The following is a 20,924-nucleotide window of genomic DNA, read 5'->3' as shown; positions in this document are numbered from 1 at the left end:
CAGGATCAAAAAAGAAATCTCCATTGCAAAGATTTACAAATAAACTTAATTTTGAGATGTGAAATTGTTACAAAAGTAAGAGAGAGAAAAGCCACATAGTGAGGCAGATCAAAAGTAACCAGCTACATAGAGGAAGAAAGGGAAATACTTACAGACAATGGCAAAGGGGGTTTCTATCTCTGTGAGCATCCTACTCCCGGGAGATTTGAAAGCGGCTTGAATAGCTGGTTCAAGAAAAAGTGATCTAGATACGGCACAGAAATAGTGTAATGGAAGTGATGGGGTACAAAGATAAGAAAACACAAAAAGACATTTTTCAGGATGGCTGATACTGCCAGGGGACCCCAAAAGGTGACAAACATGTTCTTAGAAACAGGCTTTCATTCCCAAAACCAGAACAATGTAAAGCTTGGGTCAGAACTTTAGCTACAGGCATAGAAGATACGAAATTTCAAAACAAAAACAAATTGAACAAAATTAGGAATAGTTTAGCTATGAATAGATAGATAATGAATTTACATTGTTGCCAGAAATATAATATAAAAGTAGTTCTCAAAATCAATATATACGTGTCATCATCATGGAAATGGCCACTTATTTAAAAAAATTTAAAAAAGGTTTCCATGAATATAAAAGGATACAGTAGGTGCAAAAGAACCAAGATTCACAAAAAAAGAGGTGAACTTGCACTCATCTGGGAAACCACTGAAAGGCTCCCAAAAAAGTAGCAAAATATTCACAATATGGAGAATATTGAGATCTGATTCCATGATCAGGAAAAATAATAAAGATAAAAATGAAACCCACCAGTTAAGCCAATCTTTAAAAGGTCATCCTATTAAGTCACCGAGCAAATCAACACAAAATAACACAACTATGAAAATAATACAATATGCATCACTGTTCTGCATGCTCTGAAAAAAAGTAGATGGGGAACATCAGTGTTGGTAAGACTCTAATCTCCATTCCGAATTATTTGGGATAATCATGGTTTTCAGGACTGGAAGGATCCTTCTCTCTCCCTCTCTTGTTAGCAGAAGAGGAAAGTGACACCAATGTAGTCATTTGGCTACTTCACACAGTGTGTCACAATGTTGGTCCAGTTAATCTTCAGAATCCTGCCATGGCACCTTACCTCATGCTACTGCCATTCACCTTAGCTTTTTAAGATTACATTCATACAGATAACAACCCGTTTCTATAATTACCTGGAAAAATAAAGGAACCAGGAAATAGGACTTGAAAGAGTCTAGATTTTTCTGATAAGAGATACACAATATTCATTCCTTTGAATTGATTAACATTAATTCAAAGCCTTCCTTTGATCAGAAGTATATCCTAATTACAAAGCCACTGATAGAGAAAGCCTATGCTTCTAAGGTGTGGGGATGATGTCAATCTACCTCATTTCAGATGAAGAAAAAACGAACATTGGTAAGGTTCTAACTAGAGATCTGTACAAGATGGGTTCATTACAAGATAGCAGTTATTTTGAAGACTCAAGAGTCCAAGCCACACTGGGAAGCAAAGCAGAACGATTAGAGGCAACAGCAAACATGCACTCACTTAGATCACGATTTCTTTGTAAATACATGGAAACACATACCCATTTTTCCACATCAACTTGCTGTGGAAAGAAAAAGCCAAAATAAATAACAAGCAAACAAATACAGACCTGGCAACGTTTCAGTTAATCTCACGTAAATAAACAGTTATTGAGATCCCTGCACCAAAATCTACTACTAACTCTAACAGATAATAAAAATATTCAAAATTCTCATTAATAACATTTTAATCTCCTGAAACAAAAAGAAAACTCAATTAATTTAGTGACTGGAACATCTAAAGTTATTAGGCTAGAAAAGCACCAGGTACATGAAATAATACTAATCCAACATATTCAGAATCAAACATGAACCTTTCTTTACCTTATTCTCAAACCTAATAGGCCTCCTGATTTAGGGAGGACTGTTCTCCACTAAGTATCTATTTAATGAAAAAGGTCACTTTAGAAATACAGCATCTAACTCTAAAAACCTTTCATGTAATACAAGTAAAACTTCTCTTACTCCAATCTTAATATTGTATAAAATGTCACAAATAACAAAAGGCATGCCTTGCTGAATAATTCTGAAATTATATCAGCATCAAATTATCTTTAAAATTGCATTTATTAATGAATGTATGTTAGCTTCATAATCATTATGTGATTCTTTAAAAAACTCAGTGAATATAATTCTATTCCAAAGCGTAAAATAGAATTAAAAACCATACATCAACAAGGACCGTTTTCTACAATGCCTTAGGACTCCCAGCCAATCAATCAGAACAACAGGAACAAAAAAATTTGACACTGAGGAGAATACTCTGTGTCAGAGTTAAATTTCCATGACCTACCTCCCTTCTATAATACGTATGATCAGTGTCCTGTGACACTGGAGGTTTCCTTCAGATTCTTCGTCCATTTAAGTTTATTTGTAACCTTTTTTCTTAGAAAATCCATTAATCAGGGAAGACGCTAACGCTATTTGGGCAGAAATCTTGGGTCCTAGGTAAGAATCTGTTTCCCTTGGTAAGCAAGCTTCTAGGAGGAAATGTGCATAAAATATAATATATGGAGTGGTTATCTTTAAGATATAATAAAGTGATATAAAAATATCAACCTAAATATACAGATAGAATTGTTTTGAAGCCCAAGTGAATTTCTATTCACTTAGATTTCTTGTAATGGAGCACTTTGATTTACTTAATAATTTGTCTAGTCCCCTGGAAAATCTGTACTAAACCTCTTCCCAAACTATGCGTTTTAAAAACACAAAATTGCTAATAAGAAAGAAAAATTTACTGAATGCAAAGGCCCAGTTTTCACTATACATTTTTAAGGTATTTGGCTATGATACAAAGCACAAGTCCTCATTTTAAACATTAACCTATTAGAGTGATGAATTTATTTCTCTGGATTCTGGGGCAAAGGGAAGTTAGTTAAATTTAGTCAGTTATAAAATAGTTACCATTTATTTTTCTACCTCCAAAAGGACAAATTCTTGTATTTATTGTCTTTCAAGAACAACAATTCAAGGAAATGTACAATGACTTCCTTTAAATATTTGCCAGGAAAACAAAATACACCATTTCAGTGACTTCAATGATTAGCAAAGACATTATATTAGCCCATCACTATTTTCATTTCTAAATGTTAAATGTTCCCTCTCATGCACACACATTTGCATCAGTGCAAAGACAGAGGATTGTAGGATTTTTCTAGAAGAAAGAGAACTTATAATTAAGAATCAAAACTGTTAAAAAAAGAATCAAAACTGTTATTAGTAATAGAAGTTCTTTAATGATGTATATTATCAAAGAGAAACAGTTCTTAAGTAGCAAGAATTAGTAGCAATATACCAAATTCTGTATCCCAATACCCAAAGAAAGGCTTAGCAACAGCATGTGCTGGGGATGAATTATCAGATCAACACATAAGACAAGACAAATAGCCCAGAGATTTACAAGACGAAAGTGCAATAAAGTTGTAATTATGCATAAGCGATGCAGAAAGATTTCATGACACGTCTCTTATTAATGTTAACAAGAATCATTTCATTAAATGCCTGCAAATGGTGAAGAGGAGAATGATTTCTTGGAGCTAATGAAGAAGGGGAATATAAAGTCCACAATAACCTTGATTAATTTTAGAGTTTAAATAATTATCAAATCCATAAAGCATGTAAGACAAATGAACATTCATTCCAATCATTTATTATCCAAACATGTGGCATTTTTTAAAAAAATACAGAGATTTCATTAATTTAGAGAAAATAAATATTTTAATATCACTAGGAAATTACATCAAATATTCTATCATAATATGACTAAAAAAAAGGGCAACCTCATTTTTCAAATAAAACAAAACTTCCATTAAGAAAAACAAAATTTAAATACCAACCTCATTTAACAGAGAGAACAGGAGTTAAAAATATAATACAAAAGTATTATCTGAATTATATCATTATATGAAAGATGGAATGTTCATAGGACATCTCTTTTTATATTCATATTTTAATTAATACATTTTGGACATATAAACATGAACTATTCCACAACCTTAAAAAAAAATTGGTTGCTTCTTCCAAATTGCTTAACTCATTTTACTGTGTAAGCTGAAAAATTTTATTGTTATTAAATCTATAAGCACCCATTAAGTAGTTACTATGTGCTCTGCTTTGAACTAAATACTTTACATGTAATCTTACTGTCTGCGTTTTACATTATGAAGAAACAAAGGAAATATAAAGGTGTTAAGAACACAATGGAAAAAAGTTATTTAGTTACAAAACAACAGAACTTGACCTGAAATTGGGTCTCTGACTTCAAAGGCCGTAATCCCTTACCACTACTACGTATACCATACCCAAGTTATATCATTTTTTTTCTTTTTTTTTTTCAAGATTTTTATTTATTTATTTGAGTAAGAGAGAGACAGAGAGAGAGAGCAGAGCATGAGCAGAGGGGAGGGGCAGGGGGAAAGGGAGAAGCAGACTCCCCACTGAGCAGGGAGCATGATACCAGGCACCATCCCAAGTCCCTGGGATCATGACCTGAACCAAAGGCAGACGCCCAACTGACTGAGCCACCCAGGCTCTTTTCTTTCAAAATTTTATTCTGCATTTAATTTGAAATTGCTCTACAGCCTATTTCTTCTGGTAAGTGCCACCCAATACAATGTGTTAACATCTAAGTAAGAAAAAGTAAAAGGCACCTCAAGAATTTTTTTAAGTAGGCTCCATACCCAATGTGAGCCTTGAACTCACAACCCTGCAATCAAGACTCGGACGCTGTAGAGACTGAGCCAGCCAGGTGTCCCAAATTCTTGTAACATCAAAGATGTTAAATTTCAGTTGTTCAAGGAATGTTTGGTTTTCTGCATAGATACATTTCTAAATAATTAAACTGCAACAATAAAACATTCATCATGAATATACAGTTTTTAATATCAAGGCATAACACAAAAAAAGTAATTAAAATATTCAATGCAAGCCTACAATCTACTACCGTGTTGTTAAATTTTTTTAAAGTAATAAATTACAGAAAAATGAGAAGAAAAAAACTGTTCTACCCTATAAATAATTCTCCACCACATAGGCTGTTTATTATTAAGACTGCAAGGGAGGGGGTGGGGACATGACAATTTGCACACTGTGTTCCAGGATTCAAAATATGATGAAGTCATCTAGATTTTTTTTAAAGTAAATTATGATCTGGAGAGGCCATGTTTTTAATGAACATAATCAGTTCAGAAAAATATGTAAGTCATGAGTATACAGTTTGCTGAAATTTTACTGAGTAAACAAACCCATGTAATCAGCACCCAGATCTAAATATAGGACACTACTGTGACCTCGAGGCTACCTTCACATCCACCCTGAAGGTAACCATTATTCTATCACTATTAATTAGTGTTGCCTTTTCTTATTTTGAAAATACAGACTATGTCCTCTTTTTATCTAGCTCCTTTAGCTGACATTAGTTTATAAAATTCATCATGTTATTGTATGTGGTAGTAATTAATTCACTTTCCCAGCTTTATAAGATTCCATTGTATGAATACATCACAATTTACTTATCCATTCAACAGCTGGAGTATTAAGTGATCTATCGCAACTTGGAAATGGAACTACTAAAATTTTTCCCCAGTTTTTCAAACAAGTCTGGCCCAAACAGTAAAACTCCAAAATAAATTAAAACTACTTTGTTTTTCATCACTCAGCATCAGGGAAATACAAATCAAAACCACAATGAGACCGCACCTCACTCACACCAGTCACAATGGCTAAAATCATCAAGTCAGGAAACAACAAATGTTGGCAAGGATTCAGTGAAAGGGATCCCTCTCACGCTGTTGGTGGGAATGAAAGCTGGTGCAGCCACTCTGGAGAAGAGCAGGGAGGTTCCCCAAGAAAGGAGAAATAGAGCTACCCTACGACCCAGCAATTGTGCTACTGGGTATTTAACCCAATGATACATATGTAGCGATCTGAAGGGGGACGTGCACCCCAATGTTTACAGCAGCAATGTCCACAACAGCCAAACTATAGAAAGAGCCCAGATGTCCATCAACAGATGAATGGATAAAAATGTGGTGTGTGTGACACACACACACACACACACACACACACACACACATACACGTTGAAATACTACTCAGCCATAAAAAAAAAAAAACAAAAACAGAAATCTTGTCATTTGCAATGTATTATGCTAAGTGAAATAAGTCCATCAGAGAAAGACAATTATCATGTTGTTTCACTCATATGTGGAATATAAGAAATAGCACAGAGGATCATGGGGTACAAGAGGGAGAACTGAATGGGGAAAAATCAGAGAGGGAGACAAACCATGAGAGAATCTTCACACTAGGAAACAAACAGGTTGCTGGAGGGGAGGTGGGAGTGGGGACGGGGTAACTGGGTGATGGGCATTAAGGAGGATACATCATGTAATGAGCACTGGGTATTTACACAATGGATGGATTACTGAAGTCTACATCTGAAACTAATGATGTATGTTGGCTAATTAGATTTAAATTAAAAAAAAAAAAAAAACCCTACTTTGTTTTGACTTACATGTTTCCTTTCTCCCACCTCCGCAAAACAAAACAGATTCCTTGGTGCCTAGATATTTGTTGAATGAGTTACCCAACTGCCATTGAATAAGGAATTAAAACCACATTATATACTTTTATTAAAATACTGGCATGTAGATAGGTTAATTACATCTCAACAAGCAGTGACTTTATCCCTTGGCAACAGAAAGAAACTAATACTTACTACGAATCTACTACTACAGATACTGTGCTGGGTATTTTTATACTCACTTTCTCCCTTGTAACCATTAGTTTTCACAGTAACAAGGATATATTTTTTCTTTATTGCTGCTTTCTTTTTGATTTTCATATATATTTACAAATAACAGAATTAAAGATTCACCGGATCTCAAACTGCGGTATTTACCTAAATGCTCTCTGGAGTGAGCCACATAATATTAAAATGGAAAATACGAAGTATTAAATTAGAATGGAGAGATGTGGTGTTAATGCTGAGGAAATTATAATTTTAAAAAAGCCATATCTCCATAATTCAATATTGAACGTGGTTTGTATTTTAAACCACGTGAGACCTCAAAGTCCTCTCTGTCATCAGTTAAAGGAAAAAAAAAAAGCTCATCATAAACTTAATTAAGCAAATGAAGTCACAAAAGGGAAGTCCAGAAAAATTCATTGAATTACACTTTGGCCCAATTTCTTGGCTTTATTCGGACTTTTTTATTAATCAGGCAGAAACCTTCATATTTTGGGGAGTATATGAAACAATGAAACAGCTTTAACACAATACAGTAAACTTGACTATCTCCCACACCAGCATATTTAACTCAATTGTAGGAAAGAGTTTAGAAAATCTACATGAAAGTATTTTTTTCCGTCTAAAAGTTAAACTAAGTGATAGAAGACTAAGATCGACCATTCCTAAATTATTCCCATTTTAGAAAAGGAACAGTTCCTGTAATACTGCTTAAATTGCTTTCTGAATTTATTCAAAGCCTCAGGAACACCCATTTTCTCTTTAAGCACAGAATATGTCAAAATGGCTCTTGCATAAACTTTAATGTTAACAAATTCAAATAGATAGGTGCTAACGAATAATATAGTAGGTCTCTTCCAGGTAGGATCTCAAGAGAATTACTATGTTCAATTAAATACCACAGGTAAATTCATTTGGGAAAATTAATCATCAAGAAAAGTATTAATAATCAGTGAGGGGGGAAAAGTAATGAGGTGGAACTTGCCCTACTAAATATTAAAACATTTCCAAAATACAATGATCAAATCAGTGCTGTTTGGGTATAATAATGAACAAACATGTATGACAGAATGTTTCATTTAGAGTAACATATTTGGGAATGTATGAATTTTAACGTATGACTAAAAAGTATCACAATAAGAAATGGAATAATCAGTCATGAACAAGGATGGAACTTTTGCTTAGCTATTGGGGAAAATAATTAACTGAAATACTAACCTTAAATGAACTCTAAATGAATCTACTATGAGAAATAATAAACTCCATATAATAACAAACTATAAATTTCAGATTCATTTACTATAAAAAAGTGAGGGATGCAGGACACCTGCATGGCTCAGTTGGTGAAGCATCTGCCTTTGGTTCAGGTCAGGATCCCAGGGCTCTGGAACAGAGCCCCAAGTGAGGCTCCCTGCTCAGTGCAGAGCCTGCTTCTCCCCCTGCCTCTCCCCCCAACTCATGCTCTCTGATAAATAAATAAATTCTTTAAAAAAAAAAAAAAAAAGGTGAGGGATTCAAAGAGGGATACACTGATTCTAACGGAACAATTCAATGCAATTCCAGTGAAAATCCCAGCAAGCTATTTTGTGGATACTAACAAACTGATTCTAAAGCTTATACGGGAATGCAAAAAAAACCAAAACAAAACAAAACAAAAAAACTCGGAATAACCAACACAACACTGAAGGAGAAAAATTAAGAAGATGGACACTCTGCCAACATCGAGACTTAATCTAAAGCTACAGTCATCAAGACAGTGTGGGACTGGCAAAAGAACAAAGAGATCCTTAGAACAGAAGAAAAAGCCCAGAAACAGACCCACATAAATACAGTCAACTGATCTTTGGCCAACGGTCAAAGGTAATGCAATGAAAAAGGGATGGTCTGGAATAACTGGACATCCTCATGAAAAAGAAAAAAAAAATAATCTAGATATAGTCCTTAAACACTTTCTAAAAATTAATTAGAAATGGATTACATACTTAAATGTAACATATCAAACAGTAAAACCCCTGGAAGGTAACACAGGCAAAAATCTGCATGACCCTAGGTTTTGCAAGGACATTTTAGATAGCACCACCAAAGCATGATCCATGAGAAAAACATTTCACAAGCTAGGCTTCGTTAAAATTAAATCCTCTGTTCTGTTAAAGATCGTGTTAGCCAAATGGAAAGACAAACCATAAATGGGAGAAAATCTTTGCAAAATACATATACGATAAAGGACTGGCATCCAGAATATACTAAGTACTCTTAAAACACAGCAACAGGAACAGAAACAGCCCAGTTAAAAAAAGATCTCATGGGCACCTCACCAAAGAAGACATCAGATAGCAAATAAGCATATGAAAAATGCTCAACATAGTATGTCATCAGGGAATTGCAAACTAAAGTCACAATAAGATACCACTACACATCTGTAAGAATGGCTAAAATCCAAAGACTGACAACAGCAAATGCTGAGGGCGATGTGGAGGAACAGAAACTCTAGTTCATTGTTAGCAGGAATGCAACATGACATAGCGACTTTGGAAGAGAGTGTCTTACAAAAAGAAGCATACTGTTAATGCTGTCATCCTGCAGTCACATTCCTTAGTGTTCACACAAAGGAATTTAAAGTTTATGTCTACATGAAACCTGCATGTGAGTTCACAGAAATTTTATTCACAATTTCCAAAATTTGTAAGCATCCAAGATGTCCTTCAGCAGGTGAATGGGTAAACTGCTGGGGCCCCATACAATGGAACACTCTTCAGCAATAAAAAGAAATGAGCTATCAAGCTAGGCAAAGACACAGAGGAGTATCAAATACACACTGCTATGTGAAAGAAACTAGTGTGAAAAGAGTATGTACTGTATGACTCCAACTACATGAAACTATGAAAAAGGCAAAACTATGGAAACAGTAATAGATCAGTGGTTTCCAGTGGTTGGGGGAGGGAGGAATAATATGGGAAGCACAGGGGATTTTTAGGGTGGTGAAACCATTCTGTATGACACAATCATCGTGGATACATGACATCAAACCTTTGTCAAAACTCACAGAACATGTAGCACGAAGAGTGAACCCCAATGTAAACCGTGTGCCCTTCTGCAATCAGGATGCCATCAAAATGGGCTCACCAGCTGTAACAAGTGTACCATGAAGGCAAGACCATAATTACAGGGAAACTGTGTGCAGGGGGTATGGGAATGTTCTCAACAATGTTCTGTAAACCTAAAACTGCTCTACAAAAAAACAAGTGAAATAAAAAGCTTTTCAGATATAAAAGGCATTTTCATATAAAAAGTGGGTATAATACATACCAAATAGTTGTTACGTAATATAAAACAAGAGAAGCGTAAGCAACCGTCAAAACCCAGTGACAGGAGCTCTGCGAGTGGAAATACTACTGCTGGCCAGGAGATTTACGAAATTGGTCAAGGAAGAGGACACTTGGAACACGTGAACAGAACAAGGGAGTGAACTTCTGAAAGACCTAGGAATCTAAGCGGAGGCATGAGTGTGGTAAGCTTACAAGACATCCTATCTGCCGAAAACAGAGCATATTCAGAGAGTGAGTGAGTCCAGACTGGATGGCGGATGGACAGAAGAAGGGAGAAAGAAAGAGAAACCAGCGCCTACATTCCCTCACAAACACTGAAGTCGCATAGCAACAATTAAATCAGAAACAGTCTGCACAGGGAACAGACACAGAGGGTGATCTGATGATTGGCTCGACCCGTCAAGGTGCACAGATTCTTTCCTAATCCATACTTGAGTGGCTCTCAGAAGCAGCAGCAACTCCTTATGGGGAAAAACTACAAACCAATCAACCAAATTTACATATCCAGGCAGGATCCTCCTCAAATCCATCCTGCTGGTTTAGCAACTAGAGCTCATGACTAAGTCAATGAGAGAATTCATTTCTCTCCTCCTATAATTGTTATACACACTAACACTTCTATTCTGTAAACCACTAGAAACAAATCAAAATTTCCAGGCCACAGATGTGTACAGACAAATCCCTTTTTTTTTATCTCTGACCCCGAAACCTTATTTTTATTCCTTCACTCCCCAGAAGAGCATTTTCCTAGTGTTTTCAAGGCACACATTCCTCTTACACCCTGTGGGCCTATCTGGGAAGCAACCATCCTGCCTTTCAGACTCTCTCTCACCATCTCCTCTGCAGAGACCACGCACTGTGGTTACTCATCTGTAGGTTACTAACTCCAGCCTACGAAGTGCTAAATCTTCCTGGCTCACTGTTGCTTCTCTCATGTCATGTAATGCAATGCTTTCGATATGTCCTTCCCCGTCTCACGTTCGCCAGAATTATAAGAATTGGTACACTACGATATGAAGCCCATTCCATGCACCCTTGGGTGCCGCTTCCTGCACTCTGTGAAAGGTCTAGGGGCAGTCCTGAGGTTTCCCAGTCCAGCAGAGAACGGGCCCACGGTGCCACGCACTCTTAGAGCTACTGACCTCACCATGACCTCAGAAGCCACAGGAACATAATCTGGTTGTAATTACCAGTCCTGCCTTAAATGTTCCATCTGGTCTCCTGCATCCCCAGGTTATGCAGATCACCCTGGTCTTTGTCTTTCTCTTACAGCTCTGAGATTCGTTGTATAAAACAGGACAGCTTCTATGCGTGTGTGTCTGCAACTCCGAGGAACTGCGTGGCCTCCTTTTAAATTGTCACATCTGAAATCACGTGACAGATTTTGTACGTGTGCGTATTATCTATGTTTTCTTCTGGGGAAAGGTACTAGAACTTTTATCTGGTTCACAAAGGCACCATGCCTGAGGATGGCCAAAAAAATTCTCACCCGGATGAGACCCTATGGACAGTAAAAAAGGGAACTTGCAAGAATTAAGCTGTGACAACAGGGCTTCACCTGGATTGTCCAACAAGGATGGGTGTCCAACCTGGATTTTCCAGGCCAACAAGGATGGTGGGTACCTGACCCCAAAGTTTAACTTCCCATGTTCCCTTCTGAAAATACCCCTTTTCTTCCACAACAGCAAGGGGCAATGTGAAAAAGAGCTGCACTTCACAGGCAAAAGTTCTACCTTCCATTCAAAGCTGTTACAAGAGTAGCAGAAACACAATTGTTAGCACTTTTCCGCCCTCTGATTTTGGGTTCGTAGGGTCTACCTTGCGGTTCTGCCAGTGGCAATATTTACTGAAATCTGGTTCATAACCTGCATCCCATGTGGTAGTGGTTAGAGCGAGTGGTCACCACAGACTGAAAGCCCAGCCCTCATGGGGTTTACACCCTAGTGGGGACAAGTGGTCTTGAAAAACAATAGAAAGAAAAACAAAAACAGACATGCATACTTTGTCGAAAGGCAACAGTGCTCTGGGGAAAACTCAAGCAGGCTAAGGAGAAAGAGGAGTTAGGGGAGGAGGGGCGTATGGGTGGTACGATCTGCTGAACAGACCTGAAAGAAAGAAGAAAGACTAGGATAAGACTAGAATATTTTGGGCGCCCAGGTGGCTCAGTGAGTTAAAGCCTCTGCCTTTGGCTCAGGTCATGATCCCAGGGTCCTGGGATCGAGCCCCATATCGGGCTCTCTGCTTGGCGGGGAGCCTGCTTCCCTTCCTCTCTCTCTGCCTACTTGTGATCTCTGTCTGTCAAATAAATAAAATCTTTAAAAAAAAAAGACTAGGATTTTTTTTTAACTTTTTTTTTTTTTTTAAAGATTTTATGAGAGGCAGGCAGAGAGAGAGGAGGAAGCAGGCTCCCTACTGAGCAGAGAGCCCCATGTGGGGCTCGATCCCAAGACCCTGGGATCATGACCTGAGCCAAAGGCAGAGGCTTTAACCCATGAGCCACCCAGGCGCCCCAAAGACTAGGATGTTTTACGAGAATAAGGTAGAACATTAAGAGAATAAAAATTAGGGGACGGTTGGCTAGACAGGTTATGAATCTCTTTAAATCACTAGTAAATTCTGGAATAGTTTATCACATGAATTTACCATCTGATTCATTCACTATCAAAGATTTCCATATGTAAGATTTTTTTTTTAAATCTTAAACACACACAAAAAAAAATTCTGAGGAAGATGCCCAAATTGAATGAGAGTAATCAAATAAAATAATCTATACATTCAAGATTCATCATCTAAAACAGTGCATAACAGCACCACAATGATTAAATTACGTGTGAATTAAATTGGCCTCCTTATTGAGTTCGATGCTGGCATCTCGGAAAATCACTTCATTCAAATACACAGAAATATGGAGTATCCTTAGCTTCGGAGTGGAAAGTAGTCTTTCTGGCTTCGGAAAGACCGTAAAAGAGGCAATGTCTACTAAAAGAAGATGTGCATTTTAACCGCAGACAAATATCCACATTCACGTAAGCGGTGGATAAATAACAGTTGCTCAGTGAACACTTTGAGCTATATGCCCTTCAGGAGATTACAATCATATTCATCTTCTAAATCACCTCTCCAAGTTCACAGATGGAAGACGGGTACAAGGCTATGTACAGAGGCTTTACACAAGATGCTGGTAGATGATCCCATCAAGCTAGTAATTTGTTAATTTATTTGCATTATAACTCCACTCCCAAAGCAGTATTTGTGCTTTATGAAGAATGTTCCTGAACAGTAAGATAAATAGAAATCAGCCTCTGGAAAGAAAATGTTAAGTTTTAGTAGGTATTTGGGAATTGCTCTTTCGATATAAATAATAACATTAAATTGTCTGCAATATAAACAGACTAATCCATTAAGCCTTGCACAGCTCTTCCCTATTGAGGACATCAGTCACTTATGATGTGATGTAGGACGAGATACAAGGGGAATAACGCTTGGGTGAGTTATCAGAAGCTCCTTCCTCTCTGTACTCTCATTGAGGGAAGTTTCTCTTCACGATTCCATCACTAAATTTCTCAGGAGGAAAGATTCATTCTTATTTACCTCTGGCAGCTCCAGCCCAGAATTCACAACAGCAACTCCATAGACTTTGGTGGAACGAATGCTACTTGAACCAGTAAGGCAGAAAAAGGATGTGGCTTTTCCATTTCTCAGCTATGGAGACAACTGAAGCATAGACTTGCAATCTCTTTTTCTAGATAAGGATTTAACTTGTTAGACCTAGTTTGGCTCAAGAACCTGGAGAATCTCAAATATAAATAAATAGTTCCAATTAAGGCATAAGAATGCCAACTCTGGGTCTGCCATGTACTGGAGCAAACAATGACAGAAATGATCCAATGTTCACTTACAACACAACTGTCTTCCTTCTTCCAAAAAAAAAGAACCTAATTTTATAGATGTACCATTCTTCTCTCCCTCCCCATGCTCTCAGCCAATTGTGCTGACCACATTGCTCTCAATAAGTAACAATCATAATCATGCAACAGTGTGCATGAGGGAAATTCTACCAGGTTTCTTTATTCCCTTAAACAAATAAACAACAACAATAACAACAACAACAAACACAGAAACTCAGCTCCTTTTCATGCCTGTGGAAGATGCTGAATTTAGAGATGGTTCCTGAACCTAGCCTAAGAACTAGGCAAACAGAACAGAGTGAAGAGAACTATACAAAATGTAAGCCAGAGCCCTGATCGATTAAAATGGTACTATCTGTCTTTGGACACTTTGTGTCATTTTTTTAAAACCACATATGATTCAGTTGTAAAAGAGGACACAACAGTCAGTAATATGATGCCGTGGATGTAAAAGTATTTCTGTACATGACTTTCTAGATGGATACAGACCAATCTTATAGCCATGGTTGTCTTCAGGGAAAAGGAGGATATGAAGCAAATATTTGCATTCAGTACTCTGCAATATTACTATTATGAGGATAAAAGATTGTGAAATGGTTTTGGAATTTAAATTTTAATGGAAATTTAAGCGTATGTTTATATCGCATGCATGGCAGGCACTAATTATGTGTTTTCCCCCAGCTTTATTGAGATATAATTGATACACATGACTGTAATATAAGCTTAAATGTTCAGCATAATGGTTTGATTTACACACATTATGAAATGATTATTGCAATAAGTTTAGTTAGCATCCATCATCTCAATAGAGATACAATGAAAAAATTTTAAGAAAAAAAAAAATTCATTGTGATGAGCACCCTTGGGATTTACTCTCTTGACCACTCTCCTACACACCCCACAGCAAAGGTAACTATGGGCACCATGCTAGACATGACAGCACCAGAACTCATTCATCCTGTAACTGGAAGCTGTTCTCTTTTGACACGCACCCCCCTCCTTCTTTCAATCCTCCCTCATTCCCCCTCTGGTAGCTACAAATCTGATCTCTTTCTCTACGAGTTTGTTTTTATTTTGTTTTTGTAGATTCCACATATGAGTTAAGTCATACAGTATTTGTCTTTCTCTGACTTACTTCACTCAGCATAATGTCCTTAAGGTCCAGGCATGTTGCTGCAAACAGCACGACTTCATTCTTTTTTATGCCTGAATAATATTCGATCACACATAGACACACAAACACGCTTTTTCACCTATTTATCCATCAGTGGATGCTTGATGTTGTTTCTGTGTCTTGGCTGTTGCAAACAAAGCTGCAGGGAACACGGGGTGCAGATATCTTTCCGAGTTACTGGTTTTGATTTCTTTGGATATAGTCCCAGAAAGAGAATGGCCGAATCATACAGTAGTTCTATTTTTATTTTATTGAGGACTTCCCATATTTTTCCCACAATGGCTGCACCAAGTTACAATCCCATCAACGGTACACAAGAGTTTCCTTTTCTCCACATCTTCTCCAGTGTTTGTTATCTCTTGTCTTTTTTATGGTGGACAACCTAATGGGTGTGCAATGGTATCTCATTGGGATTTTGATTTGTATTTCCTTAGTGACTAGCGATATTGAGCATTTTTCCATGTACATGTTGGCCATCTGTGTGTCTTCTTATTTTGCTCTAGCACTATCCCTGCCATTGTAAATGGCAAGATTTCATTCTTTTTTATAGCTGAGTAATATTCCACTGCATACATAACACTACAACTTCTTTATCAATTCGTGTATCAGTGGACATTTGGGCTGTTTCCAAATCTTGGCTTTTGTAAATAATGTTGCTATAAACATAGGGGTGTATGTATACCTTTAGAATCAGTGTTTTTGTATTCTTTAAGTAAATACCCAGTAGTGTGACTGCTGGATCATCAGGTAGCTCTAATTTTAACTTTTTGAGAAATATCTGTGCTGTGTCCCACAGTGGCTGCACCAGTGTGCATTCCCACCAACAGTGCAAGAGGTTCCTTTTTCTCCACATTTTTGCCAACACCGGTTTCCTCCTGTGTTGTTGATTTTAGCCATTTGACAGGTGTGAGGTGAAATCTCATTCTAGTTTTGATTTGCATTTCCCTGATAAGTGATGGTGAGCATCTTTTCATGTGTCTGTTGCCCATTGGTATGTTTTCTTTGTAGAAATGTTCATGTTTTCTGCCCATTTTTAATTGGATTATTTGGCTTTTGAATGTTGAGTAAATTCTTTATATATTTTGGACACTAGCCCTTTATCAGAAATGTCATTTGCAAACATCTTTTCCCATTCTGTCGGTTGCCTTTTAGTTTCGTTGATTGCTGTTTGTTGATTTGCAGAAGCTTTTTATTTTGATGTGGTCCCAAAAGTTTATTTTTGTTTCTGTTCCCCTTGCCTCAGGAGACCTATCTAGAAAGAAGTTGCTATGGCTAATGACAAAGAAGTTACTTTTAACATACCATTAATCAAGCAAATAAATAAGCAAATGAGGACATTGATATGTATCTATATTTATATTTCTAAAGTTTATTTATTCCCAACCATATTCCAGCCAGGCATCTTGGTGAAGCAAAAATAAAAACTGAGTATGGTACTATTTTTATTAAAAAGTATCCCTAGTTCAGTCTTTGGCTCTGGTCTCCTCAGAGTCAGGTGTCTACTACCACGATATTTAAAAGTATAATACTAATCATTTGATTCTGTATTTTAATAGAGACTTAGGACATGCAGATCAGTAACATATTTAAAAATGGATGAACAACATCAAGTGTTTAAGTTAACTTCACTTTTTTCTAGTGAGTCATTAGCTCAGCCATCTGAGAAACTAACTTTCAATAATGTATACAGAACACAGTATATATTACATGAATCACAAGCAAGGTCTGTGAACCCTTCATCCTCCCACACTATCCCAATTCACTTTAAAGAGAAGGAAAGCAAATGGAAAAAAAAAAATCAACATGGAAATAAAACTCAACCGGGTTGGACAGAAAATTAACTCTTTTAATTTCTGATCTCCCCAAGAGCTCAAACAAATAGGTCCTTAACATGCAGTACCACTGGGCATATAACAAAATACCAGAAGAATAAGGATATAAAAGAAACATCAAGATCCACTTTTGGAATGCCTAATCAATACTGAAAACTCCAAAAACTCTTAAGAGAATAAAGTCTTTTAAATACGTGTGTATCTATGAATTGATACATATACATAAGACAGACTGATCTTAACCTTGATTGGCTTACAGGAAAGTACACTTTTCAGATCTTATTCAACTAGATTACTCTGCTTTTCATCGGATCTTGTCAACATCTTCCGCCTACATCCCAAAAGTAGTCGCCTAGATAATGGTACCCCACATACATCCACATCCCAATCCCCAGAATCTGTGAATATGTTACAGGGTAGTATGTAGTTCATTTTGAAGATAGAGGATGGGCCACAAACCAGGAGTGCAAAGTAGAAAAGACAAGGAAACAGAATCTTCCCCAGAGCCTCCATAAGGAATATCATTCTGCTAATACCTTCATTGCAGCTCACTGAGATTAATTTTACACTTCTGAACTCAAGAACTGTAAGATAATAAATTTATAGTGTCTTAAGCCATCTGGTTTGTGGTAATTTTTTTTACAGCAGCCATAGAAACTAAGGCATGTGGCTTCTGTGACCCTTTTTTCCTGGTTCTCCTCATCTCTCAGACGGGAATCTTCCTAGAGCCTTCCAAAGGATCCTTCTCCTCTTCCTCCCAAGGCTTTAATAATGATACCCCCTCAGGTTCTTCCATTGCTTTTATTGTATGGACACTCTGAGTAAAGAGTTTAAAAGCAAAGACTTTAGAGTCCAGAGGACATGGATTTGTACCCCACTTACACCACATGCTAGCTATGTGATCTTTCAGATATTGCAGTTTTCAGGTCTAGAAATTCCGTTTTCTTTCTTTGATTAATTCTTCTATGTTAAGTATTTGAATCTTTTATTTCATTGAACATAGTTACAATAAGCTGCTTTATGCTTTTGTCTGGTAAGATCATCTCAGGGTTCTTGTTGGTTGTTTCTTCTCTTGAGATTGGATCACATTTGCATGTTTCTTCACGTCAACCAATTGCGGATTGGATCCTGTCTTTTTATGCTGTTAAGATCCTGAATTCCGGGCACCTGGGTGGCTCAGTGGGGTAAGTGTCTGCCTTCAGCTCAGCTCAGGATCCCAGGGTCCTGGGATCGAGTCCCACATCGGACTCCCAGCTCAGCGGGGAGTCTGCTTCTCCCTCTACCCTTTCCCCACTGCTGATGATCTCTCTCTCACTCTCTCTCTCAAATAAATAAATAAAATCTTAAAAAAAAAAAAAAGGCTCTGGATTCTAATTCTAATATATACCTCTGGAGAATGTTGAGGGATTTGTTGCAACAGTTAATTAAGTCAGTGAAACTCATACTGCAAGATGCTGGGCAATCCAGTATAGTCCTTAGCACTGGCAACTGCACGGACATCTGCCCCCCACACATGGTTTAAGCACCAGCGAGAGGCTAGGCAGTTTATACACAGAATTTGGGGCTCCCCACCTCTGGATTTGTCTTTTTCAGTATTATTCCCGGACTTTCTCAAGGCCCCAAGTTCCATCTCCAGAGAGACTAGAGTTATTCTCCTGGAGTCTGAGCTGCCGCAGAGCACGGACTTGAGTCCATGTTCAGGCTAAAAGCCTTAGAAAAGAAGAAACTCATCCACGTTGATCCCATTTTCCAAGTCCAGCTCTTCTCTAGAATCTGCCTGCTTTGGCCCAACTCTCCAGAGCCTTCCGGTGTTTGGGAGGTTTGCTGTTATTTGTACTGATTTTTAAGATTTGGTCCTCTCTAGTTCTTCTTCCAGAGGAGTGAGGTCTGCAGGGCCTCTGGTAGGAAGGCAGAGCCAGACAAAAGTCCTGAGAATAAGGACCATGGCTGTGGCGTCTCCTGTGTGCAGGGACTGGCGGGCACATGTTCGTTGCATTAACTTATTAGAGTCTCTTATCAACACTATCAGGGAGATATAACGATTTCTCTTTCTAAATGAAAAAAAAACTGAGGGAGAAAAAGATTAAGCAGCTTTCCTAAGATTACTAAGAATTGAACTCTGTGAGTTTGTGTCAGATCCACGAGCTTCACACCACTGTGAAGTCTGTACGGGTCTTCTTGACATTCATCTGCTGCTGTTGCATTTACATAAACTGATCTTAACACAATCACGTGCCTGAAATTGGTGCTTCGCTGTCTGATAAAGGTACTTTTTAGAAACTCATTTATGGTGCTTCAGTGTTAAAAAAAAAGGTATTTTTCAAAGACTCACTTACCAGTAAATTTAGCTAGCTGCATTCTTGATGCATTTTTTATATTCTGCATACATGCCTCAAAAAGGCAGAGGTTTTATTAGAAGAATGACACAGCTATATTAATAATACTCTGCATTCTAGAACTTCGTTTCTCAAAAAAACTAGACATGTCAGAGTCTGGTGTATATTTGTATTGATAATCACTGCAGTATCTTGTATCTTTAATTACAAATAGTGTATAATTTTAAAATACGAAAAAGTCATATAAAATAACAAACCATTTTAGTAAATTGAGACATAAAAATCATTTTAAGAATATCTCTGGATATGTTAAGGCATTGTCCTCCTGGCAAGTGTGGTTTTCTATTAGAATTATAAAAAATAGCCTAATGAAATCAAATTATTCTTTGGAGAAAATTTTAAAATGATTTTTATATTAATACTTTGAGAATTATCCCAACTTGTCTTAGAAATGGAAAAAGTCCAAAGAAAATTCAAGGGAATGACAAGTTCCACATACCTAATCCCTTCATTGTGCTTACACTATGAGTGTATATACTAAAACAGTAACACACAAACTGTAATTGTTTTTCTATACCTGCGTTAGACTGTGGACCCACTGATGACAAAAATCACTTATTATTCATCTTTCTATCCAAAGAGTCTTCTAATGTATATCTTATAAATGTTCAAAAAGTTTACATTAAATGATGAGAACTGAATGATTTTTATTCCTATTAATTAATGATACCAATCATAATCACCTAAATTATAAATTTCAACCAACTTCCCCAAAGAGCAGGCTATAAGGGGCAAACACTGGTTTCATTTTAGGTAATTTTTCTTGGTTCAAGTTATAAAATTCAAAGAAGGAACCAATAGAGTCAAGTGGACATGAGGCAAATTCAAGAGGTAATTTCTTATAATTCTTTCAGAAACAACTAAACCAAAAGACAGAAAAGCCAGTCAATGTTACAAATTTAAAACATAGTCTCCTAAACACAATATACAAGTAAGCCACTAGATACACTCATGGCATTATTTAAAAAAAAAAAAAAGGCCTTTTCAACAATTGATAATTATTAAAATTATCTGAAAAAGTAAGACTTTTCAATAAAGTGCACAGACTTCAAAAACAAAGCTCTTTCCACCACACTATATGCCCTCTCACTTCCTATCTGTGCTCCTGTGAAACAGAATCCTTAAACTAGACCTTAAAAAAATACAACCATGTAGAGAAATGGTTTATCCCAAAGGTCTGTGAATTAACAAAAGTATAGTAAAATGGCCCAAAGCCTAAGATCACCTAAATCATTAAGCTTAATTCACTACAATACTGACTCTATAGTTTAACATAATTATGCCCTCATTAAACTGGCAGAACCATGTGCCAGAAGTGGGCTGGGATGTTGGAGGAAGAGGGATGGAGAACTGGACCAGCCAAGATGGCAGAGGAGCAATAAGCAAAGGCCTGAGAAAAGGCCATCAGAAATTCGGAACAGTCCTACCAATGGA

The 20,924-nt window shown here is 37.0% G+C and overlaps 1 protein-coding gene across 1 annotated transcript in view; it reads right to left on the bottom strand.

Moving 5' to 3' along the window:
• Window positions 1–20,924, bottom strand: part of LOC111144745 (ryanodine receptor 2) — a 549,385-nt gene that overhangs the window by 425,521 nt on the left and 102,940 nt on the right. The window contains 1 exon segment of the mRNA XM_022499183.1: window positions 1,607–1,627. Within this exon segment, the coding sequence (XP_022354891.1) occupies window positions 1,607–1,627 (21 nt within the window).

The sequence above is a fragment of the Enhydra lutris genome, unplaced genomic scaffold (assembly GCF_002288905.1).
Source record: "Enhydra lutris kenyoni isolate GAN:26980312 unplaced genomic scaffold, ASM228890v2 scaffoldscaffold12, whole genome shotgun sequence".
In the NCBI taxonomy this organism is placed as follows: domain Eukaryota; kingdom Metazoa; phylum Chordata; class Mammalia; order Carnivora; family Mustelidae; genus Enhydra; species Enhydra lutris.
Note: the sequence above shows the minus strand (reverse complement) of the source record. Positions and strands in the feature narration are given on the sequence as shown.